General features: G+C 41.5%; 1 protein-coding gene across 2 annotated transcripts in view; it reads right to left on the bottom strand.

Annotated features, from left to right (window-relative positions):
• Positions 1-944: 944 nt before the first annotated feature.
• Positions 945-19,000, bottom strand: part of prkacaa (protein kinase, cAMP-dependent, catalytic, alpha-a) — a 29,677-nt gene continuing 11,621 nt past the window's right edge. For both annotated transcript variants that reach the window (XM_079519339.1, XM_079519340.1), the window contains exons 2-10: positions 17,598-17,659; positions 17,045-17,173; positions 15,584-15,682; positions 15,297-15,379; positions 14,502-14,628; positions 12,797-12,892; positions 10,387-10,509; positions 8,028-8,192; positions 945-4,260 (exon numbers count right to left, since the gene is read on the bottom strand). In XM_079519339.1, coding sequence (XP_079375465.1) covers positions 4,135-4,260; positions 8,028-8,192; positions 10,387-10,509; positions 12,797-12,892; positions 14,502-14,628; positions 15,297-15,379; positions 15,584-15,682; positions 17,045-17,173; positions 17,598-17,659 — 1,010 coding nt within the window. In that variant the 3' untranslated portion in view covers positions 945-4,134. The remainder of the gene's footprint in view (positions 4,261-8,027; positions 8,193-10,386; positions 10,510-12,796; positions 12,893-14,501; positions 14,629-15,296; positions 15,380-15,583; positions 15,683-17,044; positions 17,174-17,597; positions 17,660-19,000) is intronic.

The following is a 19,000-nucleotide window of genomic DNA, read 5'->3' on the forward strand; positions in this document are numbered from 1 at the left end:
ATACTAATTTATTTGGGGGTCTTTATTTGGTGGTAGGCTATTTTAAATTAATATATTTGAGAGCAACTGGTTAAAATAATTTAAAAAAATTAAGCAAGCCCAAAAATAAGCAAATATGCTTTAGATAGAAACAAGGCAAAAACCCCGCAACTACCAGCAACTTTACAGAAAGGAAGTCCAAAGTAGCTTATAAACGGACATGGCAACACCGGAGCCCGGCTTTGAGAAGCGGAAACCTCGCTGTATGCCTGCGTTGCGTGTGCGCTTAAGGTGGACCGCTTCAGATACGGGCATAAAAGTTTCACCACGAAAGGGTTTCTTTTTTTAAATTAAGGTGGAAATTTCACTCGTGGTGCGATGCGAGGCGCGCGCAGCGTCTACCGACACGCAAAATGGTGTGACGCTTGTATTCGTGGAGGTAGAGAGACGCACAGGTGGAGACTACTCAGCAAGAAAGACCTCTTATCTGCTATATGATCCGACGTGTCTGCAGACTATAGTAGGCTATAGAGATAAAATAAATGGCCGGTGCTGAGACAAGATAATCTTAGACCAGTCACCAGAGCACACAATGCGCATTGTTGAATTTAACATTTTTAAATACAAATATTTTTAAATGTATTAACTAATTCTAAAATAGTGATTGAAAACTTTATTCTCATAACGCATTGAGGTTTACCCTTATTTGCAATGCTGTCGCGATTACAGAAACAAAAAACAATAAAACATAGGCCTACACAGAAAACAAACAAAATAAGACCATAACAGAGTAAACTAATAAGTAAAAAATAGTTATAGTGTGGATAGGGAGATTGGATTGGGCATTATTTTTTTAGCGCAAGTTGTAGATTGCTCCATGAAATTGTAGAAAAATACAACTTTGGCTTGGTTTTCCACAAGTGAGTTGCTGAGATGAGGGCTTACAAATGACCCAGAGATATTAGTCTTAACAAGTAAAACTTTATTGGAATGATACATTTTGCAAAATATTACTTTTTTTTGTTTTTGTTTTTTAAAACATAATATTCATTGTGTCCTAAGGGTTTTTCTGTCAAGTTCTCCAGAGGGTAAGATAGTTAAGACTGTCAAAGGCAGATATACAGTATTGTTTCCCAAAAGGTACAATAAACTACACAATCACTGTACCCAGGTCAGGAGGAAAATAGCTTTTGTGTTTTGAAAATACAATTAGAAAATATGAATGCAAAATAACGCCTTGGATGTAAAAAGTGAAGTGTTTTGAGTAGTGTGTTAACCAGATGCAATCAGAAGGCAAATAAATGAGGGGGGGGGGGGGGGGGGGGGCAACAAAAAAAGAAAGAAAGAAAAAACAAAACAAAACAACACCTCACTCTCTTAAGTGGATCAAGGGGTTTTGCCTTTATCCATTAACAGATTTGACCCTTTTGTCAGAACATTAGTCAAAGACAAAAGGGGTATTAACATGTGATCTCTTCAAAACATTACATTATGCTTTTAAACTCTCAAATAATGCAAGCATTACCAAGGGGTGAACAGAAATGACACTAAAAATGGATGGGCCGTAAAAACAATAGTTCCAATTCCAGGAGTTTCAACATAATCCCAGGTCAGGGAGGTCTCTTCTTGCAGTCGAGTCGTTTTACCACATGCAAGAAAAATGAAGCTCCCAGGAGAAAGGAATTCTAAAAAAATACACGTTTGTTTCAAAACAGCATTTTTTTCCTGTCTCTCCTGTGACTTCTCCATCAGACAACTCAAGACATTCAAAGGCATCTTGCATTTTTATCTTAATTACATCAATAGACTGCCAAAATAATTACTCAGGCCTATATTTAAATTGTTTAGACTCTAAAACATTCAAAAAAATAAGCCATATTACGAGACCTTATGACAAATAGATTGATGCACATCAAACAACTCACAGAAAAGCATTTTAGTGGGATGACAAATTCTAGCACCTATAGGGCTTTATGTAGTGCGGTGGTAAAAGCTTACATCCTTCATTAAAATCAAGACAATGTGTTCAGTCAACAAACCAGCCACTAGATTTGGTCTGAGATTGTCTTGCATCCATAAATTAAAAATAAACTTGGCAAAAGCGTAAGTCAGGGGAACAGGTTAAGGATACCCCCTCTTAATTAAATTATAGAAAGCTGGGAAAAAAAAATTAAAAAATGAAACAAAACATTCCACACTGCAGTCCAAAACGTTTGGTTAAGACTGCATGTCTATATGAAGGCGTTACATGTAAGGGTATATATTACAAGAAAATAATAATCACGGTGAATAGAACTAGTGTATTGACATTTAGCGGCAAACTGTCTCCCTACAACTCAACACTGAACAAAGCCCGTACAACGTCAGGACTTCTGACAAATTAAAATTGGGTTTTGCTCCATCTTGAAAACAGGGCCGCCAAGAGTCCATTTCAACAGTCACCACATTAAACCACAATCTCCGGTACCTCAACACATATAAAGCTTAACGCTCTCTCATCTCTCTTTAAAAGTGATATTGTACAAAAATAACATGCACAATTTGTTGAAACGTTTTGCTACTTTTTTTGCGTATTAAAATCCACCACCATCAGTTACATACAGAAAACTTGCAATGCCCTCACGTTGCAAATTTGGCAGAATTCAAACTTGTTTATTTATGAAATCTTAATTTCCATTTCACAGCTATGAGACAATGTTGAGAAAAAAAATTGATATTTCATGTTCTCTATCATATATATAGCAATATACATATATAAATGTACTATGAATTAAATAAACAATAGCCAGGAGTGTGTGACCACAATGTTAGTCGCTGCCAAATCACTGCTTTTTTTTAACCCACCCATGAGCACTAAATAACACACAAGCACAGAGATTGACATAAAGACAAAATGATCACCAAAGGGCTTTAAAATGTTAATAAATGCAGCTAAGAGAAAGACAGGCTTAAAGGATAATTCCTTTCATTTTCAGCTTGGGCAACATGTAACTAGTTTTGTCTAAAGTGGCAATTGGTATCGCTTAGAAATTCATCAAATAGCAGCCACCATACCGAGTGGTACTGAAACTTGACACCAAAAGAAGCGATGAAATTCTACTCGGTACAAATCGTCATGCAGTAGTTCAATAGAGCCAAAGTTGAAAATGGACGGAAATATCATTTAAATGCGGTGCTAATGTACACCATTTCTCAAAGGTCCCGAAAAAAATAAAGAGTAAGACCTAGATAAAGTTAAACATGATAAATCATTTTTTTACTCTGATCAAAGAGGTCGCTACTGCCTTAACTGCAAGCAGTGAATGTCTCATCTACCCAATCAACCATGCCACAACGACCAGACAAAAAAGGCGGTGTGCAAGAGTGTGACGCTTTCAACCAAAACGGGCTCTAGGGCTGATGCCACCATAGCCAAAGCCCTGCGCCAATGCTTTCCACACGCCAATTTGCAACAAGTTGGCGTTACAATAGGCACGTCTGTTGGACTTTGTATTGCTTGGACAGATTCAGGATGGAGCAATGGAAGTGGGGGGGTTGGGGTGGGTTAGGATTAAGTCTGAGTTGTACTTATGTTACACGCGGGAACAAGCTCACAACGTATCGCACTGCAACGCCTTGTGAGCTTGTATATCGGTGCTATTTTCAGTGCACGACACTGGCGCGCAACCAAGTATAAATCAGGCATAACAAGGTACAACAATCACTTGTTGACAACGGCTTGTAGGAGGGACACACTCAGACAGAGCCTATAGCAGATTCAGTACCTAAACATCGATGCCTTCACCTGCAAAGACTGAGAGAATGTCGTTACACCTTCAGAAAGATGTAAAACTCACTGAAGAGTGAGACCGTTACGCTCCACCTCTCCTTGAAGCCCTGCCACAACCACAAGGGGGATAAAGTAAAACTAAAATCAGTTGAGAAACAATCAGAAAAAGGCAACACTGCTGGTTCTGTTGGATGTTTCTTTCAATTTGCCTATCTCTCCACTGGGGGGTGGGTCGGGGGGTAGGGGGGTGGGGGGTTAACATTGTTGTCATCATTACAAAGAAGTAAGTAAGCAGTCCTCCTCAACTCCCGCAATTTGCTTTCATCCCAGGCCCCCCCTTTTCCTTTCTTAAATCCCTGTCTCTTCATCACTACTCCTGGTTGGGTCTAGAACTCGGCAAACTCCTTCCCACACTTCTCTGTGAAGGAGACTCGGATTTCCTCTTCCTCGTAGTCGTCAAAATTGCTCGTGTCACCTGGGCCTTTGCACTTAGGAATGAAAGGAGCCTCCACCTGAAACACAGGAGATAATCGTTGTCCCAGTCAATATTGCGCAATGTGTTGATATTGTGCATTAAAAGCTGATGATATTGGATTTATACTGTGCTACAGTGGCCACATGAAGGATGAAACTTAACAAGGCCACAATTACTTCAAGTGGTAAACAAAATGTAATCTAGATAAAACAAATACTGTAATTAGCCAACATCTGAGGCTTCGTCCACAAGTGCACTCTTTCATCCACATGCAAAACTGGATTTTTGGGCCCTGCTTTTTGGAAAGCATCCTTCCAAGGTGAACATATTGAAAAACAACATTTTGCTGCCACGTTTTGGCTTTGGTTTTTGCGATGTCAGAGTGTGCACCGTTATCTTCTTTGATTACAAGAGACATTTTATGCAATGGTGGAAGTGAACAAAACTGTGCTTGTTCTAACCTTGCCAACAACACTTTACATGTTTACACATAAACGTACAGTTAAGGTCTCCACACACCGGGCACGAATCGGATGCGAATTCGGATTTTTAGCGGCGTTTCTCCATCGGTTTTCCGAAAAACGCGGACGATGTGTAACAACCTTTACTGTACTATTCCTCCATATTGGAGGAACAGATGCTTGATTATTAGCTATGGAGATCACTGCTACATCATCCAACGGTTCCGACGGCAGACTCCACCAGACCAGCCTTCTACTGGTAGGTAGTAGACACTGTGCATGAGGATGGTTACGTACACCAAGCCCTTGTAGTGGTGCCGGTCCACAGGAGAGAGTAAACTGAATAGAAATATTGAAGGAACAAGAAATCGGCTGCACACACTGATAGCCAAAGTGCCAATACTTTATTTAGGACGCAGAGTACATGAAATCAAGGTGGCAGACTGTAACAAGGCTACGTAAAGAAGGGGAGGTCACATTCTAGGCACAGGGAGCAAAACCAAAAAGTCTAATGGAATGCATTGAAGTCAATGGACGCTGCACAAGCATATGGATACATTCTTTTTGCAACCTTTGTTGCAAAAAGATTTAGGTAAATAAAAGAAGACATCACATGTTCTGATGTGTTTTGACATGCACATATTTTATTGAGGCATCTAAAGAGCACAGAGTATGTTTCTGACTGGGCAATATGGACTGTCATCGTAAGACAGTCAGGCGTTGACAGTCAATTGACAGTCTCACGATGAGTCGTGTTTGTTTTCATATGGATTTGCTTTTAAACAGCAGTGTTTTTAAAATTTCATGGGGATTTTTCTCAACAGTGCTTAACAATAATTTATTAACAATGGAGGAAAAACCCAGTTTAAAAAAAATACCCATATATGTGTGGACTTATTCACCCTAAAGCCACTGCTATCACATTTATTTTTATACAGCCTGGCTCTGTCTGTGGGAGACTATCCGTGTTTGTCTGTATGTGTTTTTCTGGAGGAAATCTTGCAAGCCGTTGGACCGATCAGCACCAAATGTCTTGTGCACACTGCCTATGCTAACTTAGTACCTTGACTAATTCACGTGTTTTATACTTAATTTTTTTTTATTTATTTTTTTACATTTTCTAATGATGAAGTCAATGGGATCGGGTTGAAACCGCGGCCAGATTTCCTGTCATAAGTCATAGATGATGTCAGAAGACTGACTTCACAGGCTGACCACATGAAGTCCGAGATCCACATCGGAGCAACGCCCTTACCATGTTGATCCACATTACATTTTAATTTAAGGTGCCCAGGAGCCGAGTCCGAGGGTGCCAAGGTTAGCCTCCGGCTGAACACCAAGAAAACTGAAGTTATCACCTATAACATCCCATCCACCTCTGACAACAACAGGAGGCACTGCTCTCAGGGCTGGATTAGCACCTCTGAGGGCCCCTGAGCACTGAAGCTCGAAGGGCCCCCTGCACATGCGTGTGTGAACCTGTGTGCCGCACACAACATTTTGGCCGTTTTGGGGCGGATTTATGCCGGTATATTGGCTGGCCGCCTACCCTGCCCCAGAGTGACAGTCAGACAGTAACAAACACATTATTTTTATTTGACCTGAGCAAATGGAGAGAATCCGCCAGTGCAAGTGACTTTCAGTGTTTTTACCTTTTTTGTCAAGCCACCTGGCACGCTATGCGTGCAGAATGAAAACAAAGCAATGCTGGATGTCGTCGACGTACACACGTCTTTTATTCCACCAGAATCACCTCTCCACCTGACCTCACACAGCTCAGTGGGCCCACCCACCTTGAACAACAGCCAATCTAAACAATTGCACTTTTCAGCATTATTCTCACCAACAATCAAACACTACTCATGGGTCAACTCAACGGAACAAGATCTTAACACAATCGGCACCGTGATTCCTTCAAAATAGAAGCTCTGGGGTGCCGGGAAGACATGACCGCTTTTACTCTGTAAAGCCCCCCCTCCCCCCCTTCGTTTCCATAATATCGCTAAATAATCCATCACGTTCATATTTTGAACGAGAGTCAGAAATTAAGAGCTTAGTATATCCATCAGATCAAATCCAAGGAGAGCGCCCTAGGTTAGGAGAGACGAGGCATTCTTTGTGCAGCAGTAAACAGGGAAGTGACCGGACCGTGCATGAACGAAAAGCGAAGCGTATGGTGGCCTTGGAGTCCCACTCAAAATAAAAAGCGTCCTTTGAATCTGTCGGTTGGATTGCTTATGACGTGTGGGCACGTCGGATGGACTGAACCTGTCAAACCAAACTCAGCTTCTTCCATGCAAAGGTAGTCTGTTCTCCTATACGGCAGTGAATACTGGACCCTGAAGACAACCCTGCAGAAGTCTCTAGATGGGTGCTACACCAGGATGCTGCATGCAGTACTTAACATCAGCAAGAGTACACATGTTACCAACAAGAACCTGTATGATGGAATGCCAAGTGTGAGCCAGAAAATAGCAGCCACACAGGCACCGGTCACGAGGACGTCCGACATTAACAAGTACATGGATGTACTCAAGAAAGACGCAGGAGAGCAAAGCAGTGCCCCAATAAGATGGCCAGATCATGTATGGAGAACCGGGATGACTGGAAGCAACAATGGAGGGCTTGTCTAAAGACGACCTAGAGAGAAATCAGATTAAATAACTCTCCATACCAGGCGGTGGCAGTAGTCCGCAGGAGCCTGCAGTCCAAAGCGGAGGCAGCTTGGACCAAAAAAAGAGCAATTTTGCACTAGTCGTAGACATAGTACTGCTTTGCTTTGTCGTTGAGAATATAGTATTTAGTTGAAATGTGCAACAGGCAATGTCTCTGGTTTATCTAGGCTTGATCCTGCACCAGAAACAAACGAGAGGGGGGAAAAAAATTCAACTGATTTGCTCTTAAGTTAAACAACCAGGGAGCTCTACTGAGCCTTTCCCCCCCTTGCCGGTAGCAGACCTAGCATGTTTGGTCATTGTGCCCATTCGACAACCGATCTTCAGCCACAGGCGCTTTCCAATGCTTACCGCCACCGATGTCGGCAAGCTACCTTTAGAATGGACCGCAGATAGACACAAGTTATAGGCAGAGAGGGGGAAGGACATTTGGAATTGAACCCAGAGATAGTGATTATTTGTTAGATTATCCTAATCTTTCTCAACATCTGGTTCAAATGGACCCTTATGGGTCTGTAACTCAGAGTGTACAAATGGAAAAAATAATTGAGTTACAGACCTGTAAAGGGAACATTTCGTGTGCTATCCAGTCAAAGTAGACTTTAACCCCCTCCATCTAAAGGGCTAGTCGCCCGTTATTCATCACTCAAGGGATGCAAAACCTTTACCTTTCTCTGGTAGATGGCTATCCAATCGGTGGTAGCGAACCACTTGTGGCCCTTGATATCATTGACTCCGTTCCTGAGGTTGCCAAAGCGCTTCGTCAGGTCCACCTGCAGCAGATTTCTCAGCAGGTCCTTCAGGTCTGAGCTGAAGTGCGAGGGGAATCGAACCTGCAGAAAGGGACGGGGAGTGAGACGGGGATGTTTGTATTACAGTACATGCAGTACTAATTTAAACAGATCAACTCCAATGCATCTCATTTGATTCGGTGATGGTGTTAATAAGACTGACACATATATGCTGTCAGCAAGTCAAGATGTACCCTGTAGGTAGGTCTCGTGTAGTAGAGTTCTCATCGGGCCTGAAAATTAAGGCCCGGCCCTTCCCTACCCTATAACTTGGTCGGCCCGAGGCTCGGCCCGACCCTAAAAATTTCCATAATGATAGGCCCGAAAACCCGAAAAAGCCCGAGTGAAAAAAGAAAAATGCCACTATATGGCCGCGGCGCTTTGCACCGTGGTTCAAATTTTATTGAGGCGAGTGTGAACGGACTAATCGCCGAAATAAAGGATTTATGTAACCCGAACAGAGCTATACAATATTATGACAACTGTCAACGTGGTTATAATCTACTAGGCTACTGTAGGCCTATATAGTTTACATTAATCATTGCCTCTCAAACCCACATACCACGCGTAATGTGCAGTTGCCTAACCAAAATAACAGACATACAAACAATCAACATGCCGCTCGATTGCGTGTCGACAGCTTGCAGATCTGTTCTTTTGGGCACACAATGAGGCGCGCTGCGCTACGATGGGGAAATTAAATTGCTGTACTGTACAGCGCTACGATTTGGAAACCAAATAGCTGTAGGCTACAGTGAACTGTAACATTGCTTGGTCATCATGTAACTATATGCAGTGAACATTAACATTAGCGCTTTCATAGTTATATGGAGCATTTACCGTGGTGAGTGTTGACGTTGATTAGGTAGCCTAATTTAGCTTATTCACCCAGCTGGGTTCAACGAGACAGCAGTGTCTCGTTAAGCCCCGACGTTTCCAAAACGAGCTATTGCGGATGAATCGATGGTCGTATAGAACATTTAAGCATATGGCAAGTTAACTTAAGTTATATACATTGATGCTGAGCACTAAGCAACTAATTTAGTTCGCAAACCAGAGGCCAGACAGCAGTAGCAAGTTCAACAACCACCGTTCTATTCTGTCACTTCTGTGGTGCACTGCTCCGGTCACAAAGTAAGTAGCCTAAACTGTAAAAGTTAATCGCCAACATTCACCAGCTCAGCCCTCTTCATAAATACATTACACAAACAATATAATTGTTATTTTTATTATAATAAAATAAAATAAAATACAATTAAATAATAAAAAATAAAAAAAATCACGGTAAATCACAGAGCCCGAGGCTCGGCCCGGCCCGACTAATTATCGTGCATTTTGGGCCCGACCCTACCCGAAAATGTCGGGTAGGGTCGGGTTCGGGCAGAGATTGAGAACTCTATCGTGTAGCCAACGAGTCAAAGATCTCATGTCTGGAGAAATCTAAATTCAATATATAGGGTAGATTAGAAGAGTGCGGAAAACCAGGGCCAACAAACCTATGCTCACCGCCTTGAAAACCAAAAAAAAAAGTTTTTTGCATTGGCTCTGCTGTTGGTGATGTTTCCAGTCTTAGCCGATTCATTGAATTTAGATCGTATCAGTAGGCAGAGCAAGACCAACCTGTAGGTAGTATCTGTGGTGCTGTGAGCATACAAAATTAAAACCTGTGGCTGGAAGTTGCATTTATGAACGCATGCCCTTAACCCATTAAGACCTGAGGCCGATTCTACAAAATGACTTCTCACAATTTCAAGATTTTTCAAAATGTAATAAATACAAATAAAAAAAAAGCGTGCTTGTAGATTTGCTGTTTGAATAGAAAACACTAAAATCTAAAATGACATGGATGCTTTCCCGGTTTTAATGGGTTGATAACATGAACCCTAGCATCCCTATTCTGGGAGGAACCAAAAATAAAAGAACTACAAGCTTCACGATGCGGTGTGAGCTTGTAGATCAGCTATTTTCTGTGACAATATTTAGTGTAGTAGAGTGAAACCCATGGGAATCCGGTTAACAAAGTATAGATGTTACGTGTAAGTGCTTAAAATGGATAATGTGGGGGAATCTGATCATCCAAGTAAGGTGTGGAAAGAGGCGGTTCCCATGAAGGAGACCAGAGGAACAGACACTAGTGCATTGGATTTAAATAATCAAACATCTGCAGGGACACTTAAAATTAAGTTTGAATATGGAAAAGGGGGACATTTCTTGTAAAACCCCACAGCAAACTCACCTTCCCTGATACAATCTTCTCGTAAATCTGAATGGGCTGATCTGCGAAGAAAGGCGGGTAGCCAGCAGCCATTTCATAAATCAACACACCTAGAGCCCACCAGTCCACTGCCTTATTATAACCCTGGGAGAGAGAGAGGAAAGGAGCGAGAGGGAGTTCACATGAGACACGACCAGCAACTCGTCAATGTTAGAATGTGACAACCACAGTTACATACTGTAGCTCAGGGTTCCCCAATAGGCGGCCCGCGGGCCATTTGCGGCCCGCGGAGCGCCCCCTGGCGGCCCGCGGAAGAATTAAAAAAAAAAAAAAAAAAAAAACATTTTTTTTTTTTTTTTTTTGGGGGGGGGTCCCAGATATAAATGGCATTAAATGGGGGTCAGTAGCCTATGCATGTCAAACTGGGCATCCTTTTCAAATGGGGTCCTGCCCTGAAAATGAATTTTCAGGGAAAGACCTCGACCTCACGCGTGCGGACTCGGCCCCCAGCCTGGTACCCTAGTCAAAATATGGCCCTCGAGGAAAATTAATTGGGGAACCCTGCTGTAGCTGATGTCATAACATGGTAAAAAAAAAACCCAATGCTATTAATTCCTTTGTGGTAAAGTTAAAACGCATCGTTTTTGATGCAAAGCCCCGAGGCCGGCTTAGCACATTCAAATGTACACCAGTTGCAACAACTACAAAGTACCACTAGTCACCACTATGCCTGCATTGCCCGGCATAGAAGATGCACATTTCTAGCATTCTATTATAGGTTGCAACCAATGTAAACAATGTTAATACTCGTCTACACTTCATCCAACCTCTCCTCTCCTCCTTGACCTGCAACACTACCATCTCCACTCTCTGAATTACTCTCTATCAACACACTTTGAAGATCCAGATTGTGTTTTATTTTACCCAAGACCAGTTGTTATCTTTTTCTGTTATGTTCTTTGGCTGAAGGTCAGACAGGGTACCCAGCATAACATTTTTAACTATCAGTGCTAGTTCATTATCAACGATTTGGTTCAAGCCTTTCGAGGGGATAATGAGCTCTTTATCTCTCAAGTCTGAAAGAGTGTTGGTCATGAAGTCGGTAAATTAGATAAACCATACTGCAGTTGTGATAGTTTTACTTTCAGGTGAAACCTGACATACAACAGGCCTGTCGTATTAACGGGACAGCGCTCATTTCACCTGACAAATATGACTGTCATAATTTCTTGTTATTTCATAAATTGTCACCTTGGAAACTAGTCAGAAAATTCAGATTCATACCTACAGCGTACGTGGGTGACTTATTCACACCTAGGTGTAGAGCTACACCCAGAAGATTCTAAATTATAATTGCAAAACGAAAAACTGGCATTCGATTTGTGAAAATGAATTTTTGACAATACTTCGGCTGTCTGCCTCACAAGTCTTGCGTGGACCTGGGGTCCAGTCAAATATTGTCAATTTAATTCTTGAAAATTAAATGTAGCCAGGTCATGCTGAAACGAGCAAATAATTAAACAACAGCCAGAGTCTTGTGTAATGTTCATTCACACCGGACACTAGAAGAATCAGTACATGAATTGAATCATCAGCCACTATGGACAAGAGGCTGATGTGTCTGTGCATGCACACGGTGGTGTATCAAAGATAGTCAGTGCACACTTACACTACTTTGGCTGAATTGACAATATAAAACATTGAGAAGTAGCCAGTACCACACCTATTAATCGAATATACTGTGTGTGTGTGTGTGTGTGTGTGTGTGTGTGTGTATATATAGTGTTCGATAATTTATTTGACAGACCCATGTGTTTTTTTAGAAGGAATAACAGCCCTAATGGTGCAACAGGTGACAGACTTTAAGCTTAGAACAAATATTCAAGACAAGACTAAACCATTGCTCGTCAAGACAGGTCGAGTTGCTACTTGCAACCGAATACCATAACGTTACAAAAAAAGATTGATGTGAGTAACAAATTTGACCAGCCATTTGCATTACAACTTGTTGCTTGCGATTCGACGAGTTGAGCCTCTTGTGACTCAGAGGGAATCAGCTGACCTGTAATGGGGTGATTCAGACTACTCATTTTCTTCTCATTTTTTTCCAACATTCAAAAACAGTTTCATCACATAGCAAGTCTTTGGTCTGAACTAGTTTCATAGCCATTTTACGTGCAGCCTACTCTTTACAACCAGCTGCTCTCATTTCGGCACAAAGCCCTGGTCCTCTTAGGTGACTATGAGGTCAGAAAGGAGCCCACACCCCACACACACACACACACACACACACACACACTATGGAGCCGTGTTTCATAAACAATAGCACAATATGTGCATGACATGATTCCATAAAAGACATGCTGACTTCTATGGAATCCAAATGACTGAAATCAGTCGTAGCGACTGAGAACATTAATCCATGGCTTACTTTGCTAAGGATGATTTCTGGAGCCAGGTATTCAGGGGTGCCACACAGCGTCCAGGTCCGGCCCTTCACTCTTTTTGCAAATCCAAAGTCTGTTACCTGGAAACACACCAACCAAAATTACTTGTATATTTGCAATAAAACATATAATTCTGATTCTGGTAAAAAAAAAAACAGTGGAAATGGAAGCCCTCCAAAAATACAAATGTAATACTTTGAGCTCAGGTTGACATTTTGTATTATCGTCAGTACTTCAGGCTGCTGAAGCAATATATCCATCTGCTGTGTTATTTTCTTCTACGAATTGACTGTAGCCGAGCGCATGAATCTATTTTGCGTCCGAGCATAGACATGGCCCCGCCTGCCTCTGATTGGCCTACCGACACTGCCCGTGATGTGGATATTGCCATGCTGGATAGTCTGATGTGAGGTTACTCCGTGGTGGAAAATAATACAAGTACAGTATGATACTGTATGATGGGGCGGCGGTGGCTCAGGGGTAGAGTTTCCAGATGGTAACCGCAAGGTCGCCAGTTCGAACCCGGGCTCCCCCAGAGTTAGTGTCGAAGTGTCCTTGAGCAAGACACTGAACCCCTAATTGCTCCTGATGTGCTGGTTGGTACCTTGCATGGTTTCCGCCGCCATCAGTGTATGAACGTGTGTGTGTGTGAATGGGTGAATGTAATGCACAATCTATGTAAAGCACCTTGGATAAAGGCGCTATATAAATGCACCATACAAGAGAACTGTACGTTTTATTTTTGTAGAAGAGGCAAACTAATATTGTTTATGCCGTTTGCTTTGATGGAATAATTGATTGAACATGTACGCCGTAATATGATTTGATTTGGGTGTGTTCTAAATAAAGTGTGTATATGTGTAAACTTGAAACATTGTACTGTAAAAAGGTATATTTTCCCTTGATCTTTTTATCTTTTTAGTATAATAGTATTAGTTATAGTATTTAGATTAATACACGATAATCAACACTAACACTTTAATTAGAACACACCCAAATCAAATCATAGTACAACGTACACTTGTGTTCAATCAATTATTCAATCAAAGCAAACAGCATAAACAATATTAGTTTGCCTCTTCTACAAAAATAAAATGTACAAGTTAGTTACAACTTAATGCTGCATTCTGTCGCACGTGCCAAGCTGTCATTCTCTTGTATTATTTCCCACCACGGAGTAACCTCGAGTCTCGGAGGACAGTCAAGACGGGCAGTGTCGGTAGGCCAATCAGAGGCAGGTGGGGCGTTACCGTGTCTATGCTCGGACACAAAATAGATTCACGCTAGCTGAGCATCCACGTAGGCAATCAGAGGAAGTGCACCTGCTTTACAACTTGACATAATTCCGATTCGGTTTACCAAGAACATTTTAGTCCAACTGTGTATATAAAAGAAACAAAACATTTGTGGAGGGTGGAGAACAAACAGAAACGTAGCAGAATAAGTACATTAAATATGGTACACTCGTTTCGGAGATTCTTTGATACACCCCTATTGGACTGTTTATGCAGCATGTTAGAAAATTAGCACCTCAGCATTCCAGGCAATACTTGAGCCAGAATTCTGTGGGTCCAAGCATTATGGGTATGTAAGAGGCAAATTATACAGATATATATATACACACCTTATCCCCAAAATGCAATACCTGAACATTTTGAAGAAAGCAAACCTAAATGCAAAGTGCCATACCTGTATGTAGCCCTGTTGGTCAATGAGCAGATTCTCTGGTTTGAGGTCTCTGTAGATGAGATCCAGCGAGTGAAGGTATTCAAAGGTCAGCACGATCTGGGCTGCGTAGAAGCGAGCGTGTGGTTCACTGCAAAGACACAGGTACTGTTAATTACACTGACGTGTACACAACATTTTTCAAACGGTTTATTCAAATAGTCGAAAATGTATTTATTTAAATCAACACCCAGAAAATAGCCAAAACTGAGCACATTTTGATCTACAGTATAAAGGCAAAATCTGTACATGAAAGTCATTTAAAATGTTTACACTATGGAATTTTACACAGGTGCTCGACACTTCGCCACAAACTCTGGGGGAGCCTGGGATCGAACTCACAGTTCCCATCCAGCTGTTCTACTGGCCACTCTACCCCTGAGCCACGGCCGCCCCATCAACTCAATTAACTGCAGCAGAGCTGGTTTGACTTTGAAGCACACTACTAACTGACCAGCTCTCCTTAAAGGTTAAACCATAATATGACATGTTGTATTGGATCTCCACTTTCTTCAGCAAACAGTTCTGATTAGGCCTAGTTCCATCGCCACGCTTTCCCATCAAAGTACTCGCGCAAACGTTGCACTTTTTTTCAAACTGAACAGTGTTTGTAAGCTAGATTCATTCACTGCATTGTTTGCATGTGAACGATGCAATGCCAGGCAGAGCAGCGTAACCGAATATCCGTGCATACCCCTACTGTCAGCCATGGTTGAATGCCGAGGTGTGCACGGAGAATACCGACGTGCTCTTACTCACCTGAATCTGCCGATTCTCCTTAGGTGTGAAAACATCTCTCCACCAGGTACATACTCCATTATCATGTAGAGATTAGTGTTGTCCTGTAGAGAAACAAAAAGACAACAGGCTTCAGAAGCTTACTTTGTCACACAACAAAAATACTAATCTACACACAACGCATCGCATTGTGAGCTTGCAGATTGCCAACGTAGCATAAATTGGGCATTATTCAAACACAAGCGGCGGTTGAAATACAGATTCAAATTTCTTGTAATGGGGAGCATTGCTCAGTGCTCGATTCATACCTTGAAAGAGTGCTCCAGCCGCACCAGGAAGGGAAAGCTGACAGCTTGCAGGATGCGTTTCTCATTCAGAGTGTGTTCTATTTGCTTCAGTTTCACCACCTAGGGGGAACCAAGACAGATGCAACAGAGGTGACAAATTGGCTTTGCCTGATTACACTACAGGAGCTCAAAGTTTTTATTTATTTTTCTCCCCAATTTAGCCGTTAGGCCAACTTTGTGTGAACATTATAATATTAAAAGTGGGAAAAGAAATAGCTCAGAGAAATGGCTTTTTCTGTAAGTTTGCTGTCTGGTGCTGGTCGAGGAGAAGTTGTCAGTCTAAGGAGATTTTTGGTTTCCTTTGTATTGCCACTTATTCTGTACTTTATTACACTTTGGCCAGTTTGGGGGGGGGGGGGGGGGGGGGGAAAGAAACTCCAAAAAGTGTATGGAGATAGTCATTGTGGGTCCATCCAAAGAAATAGGTCTCTGATTTGTGGTCAATAGAGCACATTGTAGATCACAATTAGTTTTTATTTTTTGGATATTCTGGGGGCTTTTATAACTTTATTTCAATAGAACAGTGTAGATTGAGACTGTTAGTGATACGAAAGCATAGGTCCGTCAGGCTCGGAAATCAAACCTGGGACTCGCTTCTCAGGCTTATCAGAGCCTACGGTATGTGGTATGCGCCTTAACCACTGGGCCATCAGTGCCCCATAGATCACTTTTTTTTTTATCTCCGTTTTCGGTATCGAGTTACTACTAGACACTGGAAAATAAGGAGAAGGATAAGGAGTTGTTGTCTTGTCTACTTGTTCAGTTCAGTTTTGCATCATGCATGTTTATTTGAAATGGAAAACTATGCTCGGGAGTGATGTCATGGAGCAGTGGAGTGAGCCGTGACCAGTAGAGATTATCGAGTTCCAGTGAAGAGATATGAAAACAGTCTTATCTGGTGTCGATAATAATGTTATATGTTATTGTAGTACTAAAAAAATCACACCCGCGTGAACTGAGTGGTGTAAGGTCTTATATAGACTGATCAGCTGTGGTCTGACGTAATGTCGGACGTAATGAATCACACCCGTGTGAACTGGGTGACCATAGCAACCATGCTCATTTTTTGGTACGAACAGACAGACAGACAAACTAACAAAGCCAGTTGTAGGAGTGGTTTACACCACTCAAAAATGGCAGTGGGAGTTACAATTCAGGCGTTTAACATTTATAATATTTAATACTATTGGACTATCTCTATAGTAATAAAATCACACCTGTATGAAGTGAGGGGCAATTTTATCATTATATGTTCATCATACATCATCTCATTCTGGCCAATCACAAATTTGTCTTCAATGTTCAATGTACACAAACCCTCAAAGCTGGACATAGGGGGGTTAGCGCCCCTCAAAAACAAATGGAATTCTGGTGATCATGTGTATTGACATTATGTAGCCCACTCTTCATAGCTGAGTTTACCTTCTGTTTGTCAAGTATTTTCATGGCAAAATGTTGGCCCGATTCTTTGTGCTTGACCAACATGACTCGACCAAATGAACCGGTGCCTAGGGTCTTGAGGCGCTCAAAGTGGTCCAATCCCGCCGTTTGCTGGAGGGCAGAAGTGCATGTTAATGAGGTAAGAAGCAGACTCTGCCAGCAACCTAAGATAACCTGTATATAAATATACTTGACACGGTGTCTTACTTACACAACCCGTCCTCCTATAGCAATGTACCAAGTCAAAGTTTCCATGTCCCAATATTAGATGTGTACTACTGTAGCAAATAAATCATATTCCACACATATCCAGCAGAGGGGGCATGTGCTCTCTCAAATAATAAATTGAATTTGAACATGGTTAGACTCTCTTAAGATTATCTCTTAACAAACAACTCCACAGTAGCAGGTGGACATCAAAACAATAACATCTAAATTCTAAATGGCATACTTATAGATGTAGACAGACAACCTCCATAGCATCTAAATATAATGTACACAGCAGCACTTGACCTAAAATTACATTGTCTCTTACCTGTGCTGGATTCTCCCATTTCTTGAGGAAATCCTCTTTGGCTTTGGCAAGAAACTCCTTCACTGTAAAAGAACAAAATTCAAATGAATTACAGTGCATTACTACCACCACCAGGCACTGTCTGTACAGATCATATACTCCTATACTTGCCGGAGCCCTCATTCAATGCCATTTGTCTTGCGTCTCTTGGTTATCCAACATCCTAATGTCGTCACTAAAAACTATGCTTCAGAGAAGTTCAGAGTTCAGACCCCCCAAAAACAAACAGATTTGACTACTTCTCGGCTTGGAGCAGAGCCTATGACCCACCTAATGCCAACACATGTGCTAGTCTGTCTGGAATGGCTCAGGCTCAGGGCAGAAGAGCACAGAAGACAAGGCAAGCAATTAAAAATGGGATTGGTTTTCAAGATAGTCAATGCCCTCAAACCCCATATACATACCTGACTAACTACCTCACCAAAGTGAGTGACACCCACAGCCACAATACTAGTAGTAGAGGCAACAACGACCTGATACCACCCACCTATAGAACTATTTACTTTGAGTGGCACTAGCCCCTCCTATGTCCAGCTTTTAGTGTATGTGCAAACACAAAGTTTGTCCTATACAAACATGAAAAGCCATTGACGATGAATGGACAATTTTGAGTGTCCGTGTAAACACAAACATTGCGTAACACAAATATTGAAGACAAAAGTGAGGACGCAACTTGTGAAATTTGAGAGTATGATTGAGATGTATGATGATAAGAGCGCCCCTCACTTCACACGGGTGTGATCTTTCTACTTTGTACATAGTGTTTTATATTTGTTGATATTAGATTTGTTATATTTATGCTGTTGATGAATGGAATACATAGAACCACAATGGAAAGTTGGAAACAAGTTCCCCCTCCCCCAAGGACTTGTGTGTTATCATAATATCCTTTTAGCTCATTTTTCTGACTGTTCCTCGTGCTGTTTTTTGTTGTTGTTTTTTTTCTAATAAAGTACAAAATGTGTCAAAATACCCATTCTTTATTCACCAGTAGCTGCCACCAAAGTAGCAACTACTCTTCCTGGGGCCCACAACAAAATAAATACAATATAACAAAATATAACAATTCACATCACAACACAATAGAAAACATGTAATGTTTTACCATACTCATAAAAGACCACAAAAAATATTCAACAGCATTATGTGAGAAAAATAATTAGCTTATTTTCTTAGGGCGTGCATGTGTGTGTGTGTGTGTGTGTATGACAACATGCCTTTCCCACACTCTCCAGGGTCTGGTCCAATTTTCACTGCTGTTAAGAGCCCGATCAACTGCTACCATTGACAGTGCAAGGGATAAATAATCAATAAAATAGAGCTGTGTGAGAATGGATGAAAGTAAGTGCAGTGAAGAGCACTGC

Source organism: Electrona antarctica (assembly GCF_951216825.1).
Source record: "Electrona antarctica genome assembly, chromosome: 14".
Taxonomy (NCBI): Eukaryota; Metazoa; Chordata; class Actinopteri; order Myctophiformes; family Myctophidae; genus Electrona; species Electrona antarctica.